This window comes from Caretta caretta, chromosome 7 (genome assembly GCF_965140235.1).
Source record: "Caretta caretta isolate rCarCar2 chromosome 7, rCarCar1.hap1, whole genome shotgun sequence".
In the NCBI taxonomy this organism is placed as follows: domain Eukaryota; kingdom Metazoa; phylum Chordata; order Testudines; family Cheloniidae; genus Caretta; species Caretta caretta.
In genome coordinates, this window is record NC_134212.1 from 113,969,575 (window position 1) to 113,990,399 (window position 20,825).

Sequence of the window (20,825 nt, forward strand, 5' to 3'; positions counted from 1 at the left end):
TTTTATGTCTAACTCTTTCTATCACTTCAAGTACTGCCAATCTTTTTTTTTTCCCACATTTCCCCCACATGCACTTCCCCTTCCAGAAGAAAATGTTCTTCCCTTTGGTTGAAATACACATTTGATCCAAATCTTGATCTGAAATCTTCAACTCTTAGGCTACAGTTATTTTTCCCACTTGGCCTAATTTAAATGAATGTAGGTAGGAAGATGTCTAATATGCATCCTTACCAACCAGAAATTAAAGTTGGTGGATGCCTGAATGGTTGGGAATTGTCCAAGTGTGCACATGTCAAGAGAGCTTTGAGTACTTGGTTAAGGGGCCTAAGTGACTAGGGAAGAGATAAAATAGGATCTGGAGTCAGGCAGTCTAAGTGAAGAGTGAACTAAACACTAAGGATTTAAGAAAGATTCCCACTGGAGCAATCCTGAAAGAAGAGAAGATAGTTGAAGGGAGGAATTCCTGGGCTGGTGGTTTTCTGTGCTCCCTTTGCTGTTATTGAAGACACGTGTTATAAAGAGGGCTTTCCTTCCTCCCGGCCCAGCTTCTCCTCTCTGCTTCACCATGCAGAGAATTCATAGTCCTGTATTATCACAGTCTGTAGTGCCTTGTAAATGATGTGCACATCAAGATCTGTGTATTTGCACCTCACTTTAGGGTCAAAAAGGAGGAGGAGGAGAGCTATTGGGGAGGGAAGCAGTTTTGTGGGTGATAAGTAGGGCCTTACCAAATTCATAGTCCATTTTGTTCAATTTCACGGCGAGGGAGTTTCAAAATGAGTCAGTTTCATGTTTTCAGATGTTTACATCTGAAATTTCATGGTTAATTGTAACCGTGGGGGTCTAGACCCAAAAGGTGGCCAGGGTGGGAGGGTCCCAAGGCTATTGTAAGGACATCGTGGGATTGCTACCCTTACTTCTGCCCTGCTACTGGCAGGGTGCTGCGTTCAGAGCTGGGCAGCCAGAGAGGAAGGCTGCTGGCCGGGTACCCAGCTCTAAAACCAGTGCCAATGTCAATAGCAGCGTAGAAATGAGAGTTCCATGGTACGGGGGGGTGGGTGGGGAGTGGGGGGCTGACAGCTGGAGCCGTGGAGCTTCCTGCAGCTGAGAGAGATCCCGGAGGTCTGATCCACCCTGGGAGCACCCCTGCAAGGGAAGAGGAAGTCTTGACCCTCCCATCCCCAGCTGGGACTAGGAGCCCCCTAGGAGCCCTTGGCTGCGAGCAGATTTCATGGGGGGGATCAGATTTCAGTCTGACGCATTTTTCACGGCCGGGAATTCAGTAGGGTCCAGTGATGAGTTAGAAAACAAAGGGCAACACGAGGGTCTGAACAATATGAACAAGTGAAAAGTAAATGGATTTGTTCAACCAAAAATCAGTGGTGATGTCTGCCCTGCTGTCTGGAGTGGTTCGCAACCGTGAGTGCCAACCTCCGGGCAGACTGTCAAAAAGCAGGGCAGAGCCCCCAAACTGGTTGTATGTCCTGTAATTAGATTTCACCAAACCAAATGTGAGCTCCTGACGCACTATAACCATCTTACCATGGGGTCACAGACAGTCCCCTTGGGCATTCCAGTCAATCTTGCCACCCAGGCAGGCTGGACTTAGTGATAGTTGGTTGCCATACTCCAAAGATCACAAAAGATTCAGGTTGCTTTCAGTCCCAAAAGACCAATCACTTACCCCAAGTCAATTTGTTCCTCCGATCTGTTACTAAAGACAATGCTTATAGCCACTATAGTAAACTAAGGCTTTATTAACTAAGAAAAGAAATGTTATTTACAGACTAAAGCAGGCAAACATATATACACAAATAAGTTAGTCTGTGGTTCCAAAAGATGACAGATTTATAGTAATCTGTCCATGCTGAATGTCTTTTAGGGCTAACCCAGGTTGACCCTGGGGATCTCTGCTTCTGTTCCTACTCCTGCAAAGAGAGAGGGAAATTTTTCTTGTGTCCCTGTTTTATCCCCTTCTTTCAGCATTCAATGGATGGGCTTTCTTGCATATAGCTCCTTCAGTGGTGTGAGAGGGCCATTAACCAAGTCTTTGTATCATGATGTTCCACAATGGCCCACTTAGTTTTCATAGCCCGTCTTGATGAGTGGTGGCCCATTCCTCTTGACTGGGTTCACAGGTTTAGAGCCAGCATTTTTACAGTTATAAAGCAAAACGTACATATCACCTTATAGCATGGGATGCAGACATTACAAGTGAAATTAATGCATGCAGTAACTTGCAAGCATTCCATAGATTTTAGACACTAATCCCATTCTGATAAGTCTAGTATCTGTCTTGAACAATACTAATGTACAGGTGAGCTGGTCTGGTTTCAAGCTGTGAATTTGTCAGTGCTCAGCTGATGCCTACAGCCTTGGCAAGAGCTGGCATCTGGTCTGACAGCATCACAATGTCAGTGGTAGGAAGGGCTGAACTGGTATAACTTGCACCAGTCTGGCATTCAGTGAATGGGGACCCAGTGCAGCTCCTGGTGTAAATGCAACTCCTATAATAGAGTCATAGAGCTTAAGGGCAGAGGGGACCACTGGATCATCTAGTCTGACCTGTCTATTACAGACCACCAACACTACTGAGCACACTAAAGCCAATGAGAACTGTACCCACGTACACCTTGGTGATAAATTTAGCCCAAAGCGATGGTGCAGGAGAGGTGGCTGGCTCCTTCATCTCTCCATTTCTTTCCTGCCATTCCCCCACTTCACCTCCCTGCTCCTTGGATGCAAATTACGCTCTTTTCCCCACCTAATGGCAAATCAGTGCAAGTTACACTACTTTCCTACTTACAGCTGTTTTCTTACCAACTTACTGCTCTGACTGTATCACCAGGCTCTTCAGGAAGAATTTTACCTGCTTGCTGCAGGCTGCATTTAGCTTGTTGGCTCTAAGTAGAGTGTACCTTAAAGTCTTTCCCATGGTGAAAGTCCCTCTTAGCTTCAGCTCATAGGAATATGGTGAAGCCATCTGTATAGGTTCCCCCTGCACCGAATGGAGCGGTAGTAGCTTCCCAAGCATTTTGCTGCGGGGGCACGGGGATATGGGGATGGGAATAAGTGTGTATCATAAAACGAGTGAAAGCAGGAAGCTCCCTCCTTTCATAATTACCATCTCCACTGGGCATTGCCTGTGTCTGCATCTCATTCCTCCATTGCTCTCGATGTAATCAAGGAATCAATTCTGAAGCACTTAGAGGAGAGGAAAGTGATCAGGAACAGTCAGCATGGATTCACCAAGGGCAAGTCATGCCTGACTAATCTAATTGCCTTCTATGACGAGATAACTGGCTCTGTGGATGAAGGGAAAGCAGTGGACGTGTTGTTCCTTGACTTTAGCAAAGCTTTTGACATGGTCTCCCACAGTATTCTTGCCAGCAAGTTAAAGTAGTATGGGCTGGATGAATGGACTATAAGGTGGATAGAAAGCTGGCTAGATTGTCGGGCTCAATGGGTAGTGATCAATGGCTCTGTGTCTAGTTGGCAGCCGGTATCAAGTGCAGTGCCCCAGGGGTCGGTCCTGGGGCCGGTTTTGTTCTATATCTTCATAAATGATCTGGAGGATGGTGTGGATTGCACTCTCAGCAAGTTTGCAGATGACACTAAACTGGGAGGAGTGGTAGATACGCTGGAGGGTAGGGATAGGATACAGAGGGACCGAGACAAATTGGAGGATTGGGCCAAAAGAAATCTGATGAGGTTCAGCAAATACAAGTGCAGAGTCCTGCACTTAGGATGGAAGAATCCCATGCACCGCTACAGACTAGGGACCGAATGGCTAGGCAGCAGTTCTGCAGAAAAGGACCTGGGGTTACAGTGGACGAGAAGTTGGATATGAGTCAACAGTGTGCCCTTGTTGCCAAGAAGGCCAATGGCATTTTGGGCTGTATAAGTAGGGGCATTGCCAGCAGATCGAGGGACGTGATTGTTCCCCTCTATTCGACATTGGTGAGGCCTCATCTGGAGTACTGTGTCCAGTTTTGGGCCCCACACTACAAGAAGGATGTGGAAAAATTGGAAAGAGTCCAGCGAAGGGCAACAAAAATGATTAGGGGTCTGGAACACATGACTTATGAGGAGAGGCTGAGGGAACTGGGATTGTTTAGTCTGCGGAAGAGAAGAATGAGGGGGGCTTTAATAGCTGCTTTCAACTCCCTGAAAGGGGGTTCCAAAGAGGATGGCTCTAGACTGTTCTCAGTGGTAGCAGATGACAGAACAAGGAGTAATGGTCTCAAGTTGCAGTGGGGGAGGTTTAGGTTGGATATTAAGAAAAACTTTTTCACTAGGAGGGTGGTGAAACACTGGAATGCGTTACCTAGGGAGGTGGTGGAATCTCCTTCCTTAGAAGTTTTTAAGGTCAGGCTTGACAAAGCCCTGGCTGGGATGATTTAGTCAGGGATCGGTCCTGCTTTGAGCAGGGGGTTAGACTAGATGACCTCCTGAGGTCCCTTCCAACCCTGATATTCTATGATTCTAAGAACATGAATGCGATCCTGGCCCTGCGGTTGTCAGTGTGAGTTTTGGGGCCGGGATTTCATCCAGTGTGTTTATTGATGGCTACTTGAATGTTACATCTAATGAAAACAGAGGAAACCTGCAAAAAGAACAGTGTGTGTTGAAACAAACTAACCCACCTGTGTTTTCCAGCTTCAAGTTACCTTTGTATAATAAGAAAAGGAGTACTAGTGGCACCTTAGAGACTAACCAATTTATTTGAGCATAAGCTTTCGTGAGCTACAGCTCACTTCATCAGATGCATCCGATGAAGTGAGCTGTAGCTCACGAAAGCTTATGCTCAAATAAATTGGTTAGTCTCTACAGTGCCACAAGTCCTCCTTTTCTTTTTGCGAATACAGACTAACACGGCTGTTACTCTGAAACCTTTGTATAATAATGGCAGAGAGTCTGTAGGTTTGCCTGGGGAAATGACAAGGAATAGCACCAAAAATTTTCTTTCTCCCGTGTATTTCCTTATAACATATTTTTCTGCCTCACCCAGGGGTTTGGTGCCAAGGTGAGACGTTGCTTAGTGTTTAGAGAATGCCTGCTGTAGTTGGTTTTCATGTAGCCTTTCATGCTTTCCAGGCGTATTCTGTTAACCCGAATTTGTATATTTCAGAGCTTGCTCTGTGGTGCATGCAGAAAAGAAAGCTGGACAGCTGAACGTTTTGTTTGGTGTCTGCCAAGGGAGCAAACACACACATGCTAATGGAGGGATTAACAGCAGTGTACTGTAGAGTTTCCAATAGAAAAGTAATTAAACTGAACTAGGATGGGTCTGGAAGATTTACATAGCTCTGAGCTGTTTCAAAATAAATGAGCACATTTGGGTGGATATAAAACCTAAAAGTTGGGGCTGGCTCGAAGTATGGGACTGTGCAAAATAGTCACATTTAACCTCATACCCACTTGATCTGAGTTTGGGTTTGAAGTTTGCTGTGTTTCAAACCTCCCACTGAGTTTAAGAAGCAAAATTGAGGTTGTTAAGTGAGCTCCTCCCTGAAAATCTCAGCTCAACTCCACTCTGCTTCACCCCAGAAGTCCGGGAACTGCTCCCCACCCAATTCTGCCCAAGGAATGTTCACATCTAGAGGCCCCAGCTGAGATCAAGTCCCCATTGTGCTACATGCTGGACACACACATAATCAGACCCAGCCCTTGCCCCAGAGAGTTGCAGTGTAAATATTTAAGACAAAAGGCTGGGAGAGAGGAAATGTTGCTAGCCCTGTTTTACAGAAGGGGAACTGAGTTCCAGAGAGAGGGCGTGAATTGCCCCAAGGTCCCACAGGGAGTCTGTGGCAGAGCTGGGAACTAAACCCGACTCTTTTGAGTCCCGTTTTAGAGCCTTAACCACAAGAACGTCCTGCCTTGTGAACGTTCCTGTTCATCAGGCCTTAAAGTGAACCTTCAAGGGCTGGTTTCCTTCTGACCTTTGCGGGGTTTGTACAGCCCTAGCTCTGAGGCTTGTGTTTCGGTACATGTCATCCTTTGTTATGCTTCCCCTGCCTAATGAGCAGTTTCTTCTCCTTACTTGGCTCAAACTCGGAGCTAGACATCTGATGCCGTGATTGAGTCCACGTGTTCCTTCCAGTCTCCTGTTGATGCTGTTTACATTGTGTGCTGCTGGCAATTGGAATCGCTCCTGGCGGTTTGTGCTTCAGCACAAGAAAGGGACCTTTTGAAATAAAGGCTCCCCTTGGAGCTGCCCTGACCCATACCTTTTAACTTGGCCTTTGTTGGGAAGGATCTCCTGTGCCTGCATGTGAGATCATATTCATGCTGAAATGCCATAGATTTTAGTGTTTCATTGTGGATGCAGAGGAGTGGGGTGGGGAGGTTCCTTCTTGCAGGCAAACATTTGGCTCCCTTGTGGTTGGAATGGCGATTTGGCTTTGACCACAGTAGGGTGTAGTCAAGATTAAAAATCCATTTGGGTTTAGCCTCTGCTCAGAAGCAGTTTCAATCTGGATAGTAACTGGGAGCAGCATTTCAGTCCTTGGGAGGCTAAACTGTTGTGCTCCACAGGCAGAGAGCAGGAGAGACCGAGGTACCCCCAGTGCCCGAGGCAGGGAATTGATTAAGTGAGCTATGCCCAGATGATCCTAGCAGGCGATCCATTCCCCGTGCTACAGAGACAGTGAAACCCTGCTCCCAGGATATGGGTTTTCAGTGTATGGAAGGAACACAGGTATGGAGCGGTTTTAACCACCCTGTCTGCTGCAGAGGTAGCAGAACCTGAGCCTTTGGAGCTCCTTGTGAATCCCTGGGCAGCAACACGTGGGAGTGGGGCTGGCCAAGTGAGAAGCTGAAGCTAACCCTATGCAAGTCCACTGGCTAATGCCCCTCTTATAACAGCAGGTGTGACAGGTGTGCAACCTCAAGGGTGCTGCACCATGGCCAAGGGGAGAGGATTCCTTGCTCACCAGGGTGCCCTCCTGAGGTGGCCACTCAGGCATAGTGCAGCAGTCAGGATTTTAGCGCAGAACATGCTCTTGTTTCTTTCTCTGGGTCCTCATTGTATTCTGCACTCTCAGGGATGGGGAGTGCAGGGTGGGATAGATTAGGTGATGCTAGGATTATAATATTCTACACTTACTGAAGATAGTGCCTTCCAAGATCCTCCACGACACTTACAGGTGTTAATGAATTGAGCCTCACAGCACCACTGGGGGGTGGGGTGCGGGGAATGAAGTATTGTTATGCCTTTTTGACCCAAGTGGTTAGCTGCTTTTTGGGGTCTTGTGGATTGTTTCCACTAGGAGGAGAAATTGGTGATGGTCAGGTATTTCTCTGATACAATCCTGTTTGATTACAAAGTCCCGTTTCCCTGAATACAGGAGGAATCAAACTGGAGATAGTTTCTTTGCTCGCGGTTCAAAGCTTCTTTCAGCCAGCACTATACCAAAAAGTGCTTTCTTTTTTTTCTTAAGGTCATGCCACAGGGCTCCCTCTCTGTGTCTGAGGCAGTTCTGCTCCTCTCTGTTTCTGCTGCTTTTCTTTCTCTTGCTCTCTCACACACACCCCTCCGCCAATCAATGCCAGTTTCAATCAGATTTCGCCCAACCCCTGAGCATAACAGTATTATGACCTCCATTTTGCAAATGAGAGAAAAGGTGAAGGGACTTAGTGGGAAGGGTTTACCCACGACTGCATAGGAAGTCTGTACCAGAGCTAGACATAGGACCCACTTCTCCTTCTCTAACCTCGGAGAACCAGCCACAAAACCAGCCTCCTTCCCTGACCCACAGCAACATGACTCTTCCATCTGCAACATCTGATTCAAACAGATCCTAATCCTGCTGCACAGGCTTGTGCGTGAGGTTTAATTCACTCATGTGTGAAAAGTACTTTGAGACCCTCAGATAGATGCCACTGTAGGCTGGCAAAGTCTTTGTTTTTAGTGTTGTTGCATTTCTCACGTGCTGGGGTGGAATTTGTAGGTTATTCACGGCACAGTGCAATGCAATGAGGGGTCCGTCCTAAGTATTTAAATGTTCTGCTCTCTGTGACCTGAAGTCATCTGATGTACTCTGAGTAATGCATTATTTTATTTCAGGTTCCACTGTATGGCATCCCGACTGTAAGCAGTCCACTAAGGCAGAAGATAAGCTACGGGTAAGATAAACAAACAGTAGGTAGACACTAAACAAACAGTAGGTAGACACTAAGTTGCACTCCAGATAATTTGCGCACACAGTAACTGATCTTTCTCCTTGAGAGTGTGATTTCCTCACTATGACAATCCTGGCAGCAAGTACAGCGTTCGTCTCCAGAGGTGCTGCTGCACTTCCCGTGGTCACCATCTCAATGTCTTTGTTGCAATATATTGTTCCAAAGAGGGCGTTGTCTCCAGGACAATGTTCACCTTACAGCGTGGTTCCTAAGAGGGGGAAAATCTCAAGGGAGAAATGTGAACAAAGCAAATGCATCAATAAATCTTTTTATTTTCGCACAGTCGTGACATCTCTGTACTTTGTTTGTCAGCTGTGCTCTGTTCTTTAGAGCCATTTGCAGCATTACTCAGCATGGCCTGATCTTCCTTCACCATCTAAATGAACTCTTTAAGCCCAATTTATCCTGTTTTGAATGCAGAGAAGAAATATGCTTAATGCTAGATGTGGCCCTAAAGATTGAGGGGCACATTTTAAGCCGGCCTGAACCGAGACTTAAAATTTGTGAGGACAAACTTTCTGGATCAGATTCTTAATGACTTCAGTGGCGCTAAACTGATTTATGCCAGATGAAAACCTGGCTGTGTGTGTGAGAAGTGCCAAAAGGCCTTTGTGGGTTAGTTCACCATGCAGTCGGTTACCCCATCTGTGTTTTCACCTGCCTGCTCATACACAGAAATGAGAGAGTGCGCACCTGCGAGCCTGGTGAATGTGTCTGGGGTCAAGTTTCAGAAGCCGGAGACGAAAAATGGGCCAAGAGGCACTTCGGTGAACGTACGTGGTGCATCATGCTGTGTTCATGGTGTGCTGTGTTTGTAGGAGTTCTCTTCTTATGAAACGTGATGCTGGCACGCCACACTACAACATTCTCCTTTACTATGGGTTTACTATGAATGTGGCTAACGTGCTGTTATATTTGTGGGGAACAGTGTAAACTGGGAGAACAGTCCAGCGGCAGATTCAGACCTTCAGGAAAACGTTGGGGAAGCAATGCAAAGCAGAGCTTTAACAGATGCAGCCCGATCCAGCACTTGCAAGTTGTTCTGAATAGACACTTTCTCAGAAAAGACTTTCGCACTTCAAACTGGGTTATTTTTCATCGGTAATTTGCTGCTGAAAATACCAATGTGAACACTTTAGGGTATGTCTGCACGGCAAAAAGAACCCTGTGGCAGTGAGTCTCAGAGCTTGATTCTACAGGCTCAGACTCATGTGACAGTGCTAAAAATAACCGTGAAGCTGTTGCAGCTCCGCGCTGGGGCTCAGAAGCCTGCAGAGAGGGGTGGATTTCAGAGCCTGAGCTCCAGTCTGAACCCGAATGTCAGCACGACTCTTTTTAGTACTGGAGTGTAAGCCCTTCCAGCCATAGTCTGTAGACCTGGGCTCTGAGACTGGCTGCTGTTGGGTGTTTTTACCGTATAGACATACGTGTAGGGTATGTCTGCACTGCGCACTCAGACCAGGCTACCGCTCAGGTTTCAGCCCAAACCCCGCTTCCGTCCACACACAAATCAGTCTGTCTCGGGTCAGCCAAGCCCTCAGGACTTGTGTCCTAGGACTCTGCTAGGGAGTGGGTCTGAGCATGAGTCCAGGTCCAAGCCCTGACCTTTTGCAGTGTGGACGCAGGTCAAGCCACAGACGCCAGTCAGAAGGTCTGCGTAGTGTAGGATGTACGTGTTAGCATGGCTGTGAGACCAGGTCCAGCAATTACAGACCCAGGTTTACAATGCAGTGTGGATGCTCAGGCACAGGGTTGGGAACTCCAAGTCCACAAGCCCGGGTCCCAACCCAGGCTCAGTATGCAGTGTAGGCATACTCTTATATAGCTGGCCACATGAACTATACATAATACTATAGTGTGGCTTAGTGGATGGAGCACTGAACTGGAACGTACTTCTGTTTTATTCCTGGCTCTGGCACTGGCCCACTGGATGACCTTGGAAAAGTCAGGTCACTGCTCTGTGCCTCAGTTTCCCCATCTGTAAAATAGAGATAATGCTACTGACCTCCTTTGTACAGCACTTTGCGATCTACTGGTGCAAAGTGCTGTTTAAAAGCTACGGATGATTGTTATTGGGAGCTGATTCTGCTCTGATTGCTGTAAATCAGGTATAAATCTAAATCAGTAGAAATTCACTGGTATCTGAGAGAAGAATCAGGCCCACACTGTACTTTATGCAGGTTCATGCCATTTGGCTGAAAATGTCTATAGAAATTACTTTACAGTTACAGAGTATGATTATTAAATAGTAGAGGTGGTCAAAAATTTTTAAAAATTTTGAAAAAATTTTCTCAAAATTTGTAGTGAAATATCATCACCATTTTCCTGTGCATAGGAAGAGAGGGGCTGGTTCAGCTTGGGGAAATCTTGGAAGTCCATAAACATGTTGGATGTTCTCTCAGGCCAGTGGCTTTCACCACACTGAATTGTGTCATTTGTACAAGTACTGCTGTCCATGACCAGTGTATCCCAGCATCAGCCGATACCGATTATCCAACTCTGTGACATTAGTAGAAGAATCAGTTCTTTCAGGAGAAATATAAGGAAGTGATCATTGCCCCAGCAACAGACAGTCTGGGTATTTTGATGTCTCTTCATCTAAAATTAGAAGGTGGAGACATGCCCTTATGTGAAGAGTGCTCTAAAACCGTCAGCCATTCCCTGATTAAGGACCAGTGGGTTGAGCTGCTGGTGAGCAGCTGGATGGAAGCCACTGTAGATTGTCAGGCTTTTAGGCTGATTTAGGGCTTGTTGCTCATTCAGCTGTATGGGTGTAAAACAGTGCGTTCTGGCAGTGATTGGGAGTCAGACTGCTTGTATTTATTGGTGTGTGGCTGGTATACAATATGTTCCCTTGTCAGTGACCCAACAGATTTTTAATTGTTTCAAAGTACTCCTGACTACATCACTGCCATTGCAAATATGCTCCAAGCTGACCTTTTAAACCTTCTGGCTTATTTCCAGTCCCCATGAAACTGCAGATGTTCCTTCCAAATATCTTTACTTTTTCTTTATACGTCCAAGCCAGCAAGTACTTTTCACTGAGGTAATCTTAATTGAAATCAATTAAATTCACAGACATTCATACCTGTGCAATGTAAGAACACAGCCTTGAAATGGCAAATTAGAGTGCTTGTGACCTCACAGTATTGGGCAGGACCAGATTTTCTGGTGATGTGGACTCTCTGCACTGCTAGATTTTCTTTCCCTTTGAAACCAAACAAACTTATTGTTGAAGCGGCTTCAGAAGTCCTCGGCAAGCTGTTTTATCTCAGTGACTGAACTGCAATACAAGTTAGTCAGCGCTCTCACTGGCTAACTCTTAGGTCAGCGGAGGGCAAACTACGGCCCGTGGGCTGGATCCAGCCCTTCAGGGCTTTCAGTCCAGCCCGCAGGATTGCCAGCCCCATGGCGCAGCTTGGCAAAGGCAGGCTCCCTGGCTCCGGGCCACTCCCAGAAGCAATTGGCACCATGTCTCTGCGGCCCCTGGGGGAGCGGGGCGCAGAGGGGTCTCTGCACTGCCCTCACCTGCAGGCACCGCCCTCCACAGCTCTCACTGGCTGGGAACGGGGAACCACAGCCAATGGGAACTTCGGGGTTGATACCCGCAGGTGAGGGCAGTGCGCAGCGGAGCCGCCTGCCTCACCCCACCCCCAGGAGCCACTGCTGGACGTGCTGACCACTTCCAGGAGTGGCGTGGGGCCAGGGGAGGCAGGGAGCCTGCCTTAGCCCCGCTGCGTACCACTGCCACCGCGGAGCCACTCGAGGTAAGTGGTGCCGGGCCGGAACCTGCACCCCGAACCTCTTCCGCACCCCAACCTCCTGCCCTGAGCCCTCTCCTGCACACTGCACCCCCTCCCACATCTTGCCCTCCCTCCCGCACCCCTGCCCCAGCCCTACATTCATGGCCCTGCATACAATTTCCCCACCCAGATGTGGCCCTCAGGCCAAAAGTTTGCCCTCTCTTAGGTGGAGATCATAAAAACAAGGGTTGCTTAGGACCTTTTTCCCCATTAGATTTTTGCGTGGCGCGTTATGAAGCCAAAACAAGCAGGAAATAAAGCAACTCTACATGAGTGCTGAGATTTATTTTTTAATTTTTTTACAATTGTCTGCTAGTTGGTGATTCCGCAGCTAACCGTATGTGACATTGATGTTACACTGCACCGTTTATTGTCCAACTTAGTGAAAGGGGATATTAGTAATTGTGTTGCAAAAGACCTTGAACTCTTGATGCTTATGTGCTGTTCCGTATCCAGGAGAAACATTGCTTTTTTCACTTTTTTTCCCCCTCTTATATTTCATGGCAGCGTTCCTCATCTGATTTCTTTTATCCAAAGAGTCTGGTTCTGCGCAGACCACGCTCTACAGAGGTTTGCTGTTGTGTTTTCAAACAGTTGTTAATAACCTTCTTTATTGAGAAGATTTCCTTATATTGCCTTACTGTCATTGCTACTGCTGCTGCTTATCTCACACAGCTTTCCTTGCCTTCACTCACCCCTTGGAGCACAAACTTTGTCTTTCGCATTATGAAATGCATCTTGTTTGCTATTTCCTACTTCTGCTTAATTTGTTTGTTTAATATCAAGGTTCTGATTTTTATTTTTTTTAAGCACACAAAAATAGCTTTTTGCTCTTTCACTTTGGTGTCATTATTCAGTGGGTTGTAGAAAGTGGTTGTTCTGGAATAAAAAATTACAAATGAAAACACTACACTTAAGATCTGATCATATGAAAACTATTGTGACTTTACACAGCTGGTTGGGGAAATTTTCACAAACAGTGTTTTAAGATTTTTCATGAAAAAATGTCATTGAAACGTCCCATTCTGGGAAAGTGTTGACCAGCGCCAACTGAATATTTGAACTGAGCTAAACTGGTTGTTAATTGTTTTGTAAAGTTTCTATTTTTGAATGGTTTCTGAGCATGGGCTGATTCTTGTGCTGCCCATTAGCTCTAGCCACCATGTGTGCAGTGACTTGATCTGTGGCTTATCCAAGCTAGAGTTATGAAGCCCTCTCTTACCTATTCATTCTGGGCTGCCTTTCTTCCTCCAGACTTCTTTGAGTCCAGCAGGTACAGAGTGTTTGATATTTTCTTGCAGCATAGTTTTCTAGGGCTGAATCCCATTCAAGTCAGTGGAAAGAGTCCCATTCTTTTCAGTAAGAGTTGGCTAGAGCCTATATCCAGTTTCCTCTGTGATGCTCTGTTCCTGATTAATTCTGGGAAATGCAAGTCCTGAACCATTCCTAAATGTGGACCTTCCTACATGCTAGTTAAGAGAGCAATCCAACAATTTAGCATGCATGCTAACAACTATAAAGATGCTCTATCACTGGTTCTGGGTGAGGAAATGTTTCTGGAGAATTAGAGTTGATGCAGTCAGATATTAAAGGTTCTAGATAGTAATCTACAGAACGATTGCATTCGTCTGTTTGACTGCAGTCAAGGTTTTTGAATGGCTGTACACTTTGTTTTGTGTGCATTTGATGATGAGATTTTAGACCAATGGTGTTGAAGAGAGAGAAGCAACCAGCTTAGCCATGAAAGTTATTTATTGCCAGGTAATAACCATACAAGGGAAGCCAAACAAACAAAACAGTTATAATATTAAATCTAGTCTGGTTTAGAAAACTATAACTGATCACATAAATCAGAGTCAGAAGGCTATACCTAGAGAGAGAGCTGGGTTCTCACCACTCCATGAAGCTTGAATTGATCGGGGTTTCCAGATGGTGGTGGTAGCTGAGGGTCTGGAGCGCTGGAGACAGGCAGAGCCCCCAGCATGATCAGTGAGGAGAAGATGAAGTCCCCATGGAACTGATGTAGATTTTGGATCCAGGCATCAGAGTACTTACTTGAGCATGGGTAGGGGTTTTTGTAGGGAAAGAACAATGGTTCAAGGGAGAAAACTAGATTTGTTTATGAGTAAACTGATGGCTCAAGGGAGTATACCAAAGTTGTTTTGTTCAGGCTAGACAAGAGGAACTGATCATTCCTGGCTATGGGCGGTGTTCCTTTGAGGGAGCTCACAATGCAATTAGACAGCTTCAGTATTTTGGATACCACTAAAGGATATATTGGTCTGATAACTAGTGAGCTGGGTGTGTGCAGGCATGGGTTCATTAAGATCTGGAGCAGAGATCCCCCATCATGCAGTGCTTTCCTGCTTTTCTGGTCCCAGAGTTCCGTGTGGTTCTTGCCTTGGAATCTCTGTTCTCCATTCTGTATGCTAATGGAGATGCGTCCCTGTCCCATCTTTGATGCAAATCAGGCTAGGGGAGTTTCCTTAATCCTGTCACCCTTGTCTGGCGGGTTTAGGTGTGTCTCCCACTGCCTTTTCATTGCGTTTTGTAAGTCTGTCTTCTGATCGGCTTTGGTTCAAGCAGAGGCTGGAGGAGGGAAGGTCTTTTGTGAGTCAGACAGGCTGGGTACTGTGCTCTGGTTCCCCAAGAACACAGAGCTGATAGGTAACAACATGCAAGTTTAGATTCCTATTCCAAGCTTATCCAAAGCTCTCAAGTCTTCAAAACAGGGCAGGAAATCTCTTGGGGAAATGACATTCTTGTGAAATCTCCAGTATTCCCTGGAGCTGGGCTTGAAGGAAGATACATTTAGTATTTTAGGTCTTGCAGTCCTAATACCAGCAGAGACCTAGACAGGTAGAGGGACATGCACAGAGGAAAAATGTGTGGAGTAAGTGGAATATTTCAGAACCTTGAGAGAGTCTAGCTTGGGTTTGATTCTAGCAATGGCCAAAGGCTCCAGGGAAGCTGCAGTTTTTAATATTTTCAGAACTGGTTTGCTCATCCCTACTTGCTGTACCTCCCTTTTGCACATAGTGAGCCAATTCCTGTAGCTCATTTTGTAAATACAACCTCTCGTTTTCTCAAAACAGTAGTTAGTTCAATCTTGTTACAGCGTGTGACTGATTAAACCAAACGTACTTCAGCACTCTGGGATGCATCTGTGCTTGGAGGAAATGAGGGCTTTAGCGAGATCAATGCTCAAGAAAATCCACGGGTATATGGTTTTGGACTCAGTGGTTGGAGGCAAGGCAAACCAATCTGTGGGTCTTCTCATCTGGGACAAAGATGAATTTCCATTATGTATGAATGAAAGATGTGGGTCTTTAGAAAACGAAAATAGATATTTACAGTGGATGCCTTATAGAAACAAGTCTTTCATCCAAGCATATATCCCCAGGCTTGAGACCTAAATAGAAAGGTTTTAACTGATTACAAAATGTATGAATGTACCTGGCAACATGAAAGAATAAACTGGCTTATGGAAAGGAAGTTTGTCATAAATTACATACATGCAGTAGACTTTAAAAACCACATTTACAATCTCTTAAGAAAATTGTGTATGTTAGCATTCTGTGAGAAGATCAAACTGTGACAGTAGAATCTAAGAACATGGTGTGAAATCCTGGCCTCATTGAAGTCAATGGGAGTTTGGGAGCCAGGATTTCACCCTTAATTTTCATGGTGCAAACTTAACACGGGTATTGGAGGAAGCCTTCATTTGCATGAGTAGTTTTGTGGCATAGCTTAAGTTTGGCAATGACTTGTCCTGAAGACCAATTTTGCTTCACTGCACTTTGCTTTTAGGATGGAAAGAAGTTGCTCCTATCTGTGAGCACGTGTGTATGTGCGTGTTTTTTTAAAACTAAACCACACCTGTTAATAAAGCTTGTCTTTATGACTGCTTAATTAGCCAATGAATATGCATTGTAGATTTTTAGGAGAGGAAATAATTAGTCTCCACATGAATGCTCCTGGAAAGAGAAACTTGAAGCCATGATTAATTGGCAAAATAACGGACATGCATAACGGATGGTTTCAGTTTTTGTTTCTTGGTGGGTCGCATACTTCACCATTTATAATAATCATGATGCAATAAGAGCCTGATCCAAAACCCACTGACATGAATATGAGTTTTTCCAGTGACTTCATTGGGCTTTGGATCCATGCCCTAAGTAACTTGTCTCCTTTGAAAAACCTTACAGTCAGTGATACAAGGGATCAAAGTAATCTATGTTGTTACTTCTATAACAAAATCCTGTTTAGCAAGGAGAAGTGATTGCAGAAAAAGCTACGTTCTAATGAGCTTTTATATGTACATCTTTACCACACTTAAACTAGCCTCTGTAGCTAAGGGTCTTTTTCTTTTAACTGTATTAGCAATGTTATTGTGAAGTGACTGTGTGTAGAATGAAAAATTATCCCTTCTTCTGCAGCTGTTCTCACCGCCTTGCATAATGAACTCAATCAAAAAACTAAGGCAGGTACTGTAAACAACACTGGCAGTGTCTTTTATAACATCGTAGTGCATCCAGTTAGTCAGATGTTCATGGGATCACTTCTGATCTGGCTTGCTTGCCCCCATATCTTTCTATAGAGCATGACACTGAACATCTGTAGCATAGAAAAGCACAGCCATCACATTGCAGCATTCTGGTGATGTGGATGGCCCTAGTGTTTTTGTTTTTTCTTTTAAATAACTTATCCGTTTAAATGGTGTGCCATGCATGATGATCTAAAAACTGAGGTAAATCAAGATGAGCCAGCCTAAGTTGTATGAACTAATATTAAATAACAAATTGGGGCATATGTGTGTGTGAGATACGGTAATCCAGAACTGACATACACAATGGCCCCAACAGAATAGCCATAAAAATAGCATGAATGACCTTTTGCATTGAAGACAAATGCATGAAGAGAGAAAAAAGAAATAAAAGTAAGAGATTGCCGAAGAGGAGGAAAATATGAAGAAGTAATGCAGATGCTTTCCTTGAGATTTGAGTCAATCATTTAGCTCCATTGATGATCTGCATGAATTTGTTTGTTTTTACTATACATTCTTCAATTTCCTGTATCCAGCAAAGAGGTCTAAGATGTTGTTTTGGGGGGGGGGGGAGAGGAGGAGGAGAAGAGAAAGGAGATGTACAGGTGGAGATGGCTCTTACCCTCTTAAAAAAGGAGGAGGGTAAAGAGAGCACACTGAAAATAGCAGGAAGAGGAGTTTAATGAAAGTACTGAATGGTTTGTTGCTTGTCACCGCTCTGAGTGGAGGTGGGAAATGTCCTATAGCAGAGTAGGAAATGTTTAGGAAACAGTTGGAGAGACTGGTTGAAATTCATCCTGTGTAAACAGGAAAAAAGGGGCAAGAGAGGCCAGTGTGGCTAAGTAGGGATGTAGGGGTTAGTTAAAACAATGGGAAAACTTCTGTCTCTTAAGAGGACAGTTGTAAAACTAAGCAAGATACAGGATGGGAACAACTAAAGAAACCCCTACAATGCTGATCACTGGGTTTCCAGAAGTACTTTGACTAAGTTCATCGGGGCAGGATTGCCATTGTGTTCTGTATTTGTACAAAGCCTGGTACAATAGGGTCCTTGTCTGTGAATGAGGTCCCTAGGGGCTAGCACAATACAAATAATAGTAACTAACGAGAAAGGGTCCTCACAGAGTTTTGAAGGAGGTTGAATGGGAAATTGGTGCACTCAGAAGGAGACTAGGAATATTGGGTATAAGAAATGGCAGATCTGGCAAACAGCTATTTTACTAACAGTCAGATTGATGGGAAGCTAATAAGCATGACTGGATCCGAGAGCAGAAGAAAGGGAGAACTGTGGAAAAGGAGACTAGGTCCCTAATCCTGCCAGTGTTTATGTGCATGATGAACTTTCGGCACTTAGTCCTGCCATTGACTCCAGTGCAATATCTCCTGTGCTTAAAGTTAAGCACCTGTGTACATGTTTGCAGGACTGGGGCCTAAACTTGGAAAGCAGGCTCCACTAACTACACTTGGTATGAAAAAATACAATGGAGAAAGTTGCTCAATAGGAGGGGTGAACTAGTATACAGTGAATGAGCAGATCAAAGAATGTATTTTTAAGGACCAAACAGGGAGGTGAGACTTAGAAACATTGCAAGAGAATAACACTAGAATAACACTATTTCTAAGTGACCGTTTCCTGGCAACTTCTGATTCCCTAAAGTAATTATGAAAGCCCCTTTTTCTTGATGTACAAACTTCTGTCTGTTACATTCCAGAGAAAGTATAGGGATAGAGAGAGGAAAAAAGAAGACTGTAGTTTCTCTAAAACTCACAATCTGTTTGTACTTATTAGAAAAAATAAATCAAAAAGACAAATCTTTGGCCAAAACCAGAAGGTGAGTAATGAGGAAGATGCCCAGAATTACACCTCGGCTATTTAACCTTGTTCCTTGTGCTTTGTAATAAAAACAATCGCTTACCATGGTAACTGCAACAACTTTCTACATATGACCGTATGACTCCACTCAAGCAGCAGTATGAAATGTCAGAGTTTTAAAGGGAATAAAATGTTTCTCATTAACAGCCTGATTTTCCCATTTAATTCTTGGTGTTTGGGGGGTTTTGGGTTTTTTTTTTTTTTTTTTTTTTGGCTAATGTAAATAATTTTTCTCTTGGTTACGTTATGGGAGGAGCAGAAGGGCAGCTGCGGCATCTTAGAAATTTCTGTGCTCTCTTCCTGCAATATGGAATTTTGTTGCAATATGGAAAATTGTAGCTACTGAGCGGGTCCAATGTCCCGCTGAAAAAATATGCTCAGATTTGCTAGGGAGAGAGAGAGAGAGAGGTATCCCTCAGTGTCATCTGCTCTCCATTGTAGACTGCTGCATTTGATCTAACTCCTTAATTTTCGTGGTACCTGTTCCAAGTCCTTGATTCCCCCAGTGTCCCCAAATGCATGAGTTTCTTTGATGGGATTCCTAAAACACATCTCAAATCAGATGTAAGCTGAGGAATACTCTATTTAGCCTGTTTTTTTAATAATACCCCGTTAGATTGCTCACTATAAAGTAAAAGCTAAAAGGACCCTGGGAAAGTGACTGCTACTCAGCCGAAGGCTCCCTTCAGGAAATATCTGCTGAGAGATAAGAAAGCCCGACTGAGCAGATATTTCCTGTATGAGATCTGTGAGCCACACTGTCTGGTTTCTTTTTCTCTCCAGTGCTCCTTGGTTCTGTGTCACAGCCAACAAGAGACAGGAACAAGTTTACCAAGAGTTTAATTGTTCAGTGGCATTAGAGTAAAATACCCCACTGCATTCAGCCAGAATCACCCACTAGCCAGCAAATTGCTTCATGCTTTAGGGAGCTCCTTTACTTTGCATCTGGTTTGAGAATATTGTTGTAGATTTTTGATTTTTCAGGAGGAGGCAATGTGGGCTTTGATTTCTTCAAAGACAAATCTTGGGCCTGATCTAGAACCCATTAAAGTCAGTGGGAGTATTTCCATTGACTTCACTGGGCTTTGTATCAGGCTCCTGGTATGTTAATTTTTAGTTCAGGAAAATTTAGTTTAACACCTTTAACAATGTGCATACTGCTTCCTAGACTAAGGAGGAATTATCATGCATGGAAGAGCATTGGCAGCTTTTTTAGAGTAGGATCATCGGAAAGGAGACCAGGGAGATTTTTGGCTCAATAAATGGGTTTCTGATTTATGGAGATTTGAACTCAGATACCTGATGACACTGAATGAATTTCTTGATCCACACTGCCCTACCTGGAGGTAATGTCACTTGGATATTGAAGAAGTGCCAGAAGCTGCCATTCAATTTATAATTGCACTCACTTTGTACTGGTGTAAGTAACTACACAGGATTCAAGTTTCAAACATCAGAGGCATTGCAGAGTGGAATTTCAGCCTGACTTTCACCTGCAACTATTGCACCTAAATTGTGTTGCGTGGATTGTGAACTATGCCATGGGAGAGAGTTTTCTGTCCCTCTACAGTCCAGTGCTGGACCCAATTCTACACTCGTTTACACTGATGTAGTTCCAGTGACTCAGGCCCCGATACAGTGAGCGATAGCAGGTGGGTAAGCCGCTATGCAGCCCATTTGCATACTACAGGATTGGAATCTTGCTCCGCACCAGCGGAACTGCGAGAGGTTTGGCCATTTGTCAAATAATGTTTTTCAATAGGGACATTGACAAGAATATCCTGGAGTGCTCCTACAATGCCTCTGGGAGATTGTTTGGTTTTTTTGTTCATTATTGTCAATCTTTTTTTCCCCCACAGTGTGCCTTAAAACTAGGAAACTCCCTTTTCCCACACACCACCCTCCCAAAAGAGAAACCAGGCCTGCATCACAAGGTTGTGAAATTTCCTGGAATGCTGGAGTTTGCATTTAAATTATTCAACTTTTTGATTCATTTGAAGACAAATGAATCTTTCTGCCTTTTAATAATAATCTAAATTCTCAGTGTTATGCTGCAGACAGATTACTTACAAGTGAACATTTGTTTTACAGCCTACAAGAATATCATCTGAAAGTATTTATTCCAGACCAGGTTCCAGTATTCCTGGCTCACCAGGCCATACTATCTATGTAAGTATAATTTTCTATTTATAAGCCATTGCTCCCTTGATGACGAGATAGAGGCTGGGATTTCCAATACCCCCTAAGGGTTTTAGAAGACCAGTTCCCATTAAAACTAACGGGAATTGGATGCACTAGTTCCATAGGCATCTTTGTGGCATCTCAGATGGAATGTCTGCGTAGCACAGTTGTAAGCTAACGTGTGCCAAAGTTGTTAACCCAGAGTTGATGCAGCTGTCAGGTATAGTAAATGGCATCC

The 20,825-nt window shown here is 44.5% G+C and overlaps 1 protein-coding gene across 8 annotated transcripts in view; it reads left to right on the plus strand.

Moving 5' to 3' along the window:
- ABLIM1 (actin binding LIM protein 1) overlaps positions 1-20,825 on the plus strand; it is a 312,371-nt gene that overhangs the window by 232,537 nt on the left and 59,009 nt on the right. For 7 of the 8 annotated variants that reach the window (XM_048857014.2, XM_048857012.2, XM_048857010.2 and 4 more), the window contains 2 exons: positions 8,069-8,127; positions 20,498-20,575. In XM_048857014.2, the coding sequence (XP_048712971.2) occupies positions 8,069-8,127; positions 20,498-20,575 (137 nt within the window). Of the gene's footprint in view, positions 1-8,068; positions 8,128-12,494; positions 12,558-16,426; positions 16,475-20,497; positions 20,576-20,825 lie in introns of all 8 variants that reach the window. The other variant, XM_048857017.2, reaches the window with a different exon arrangement.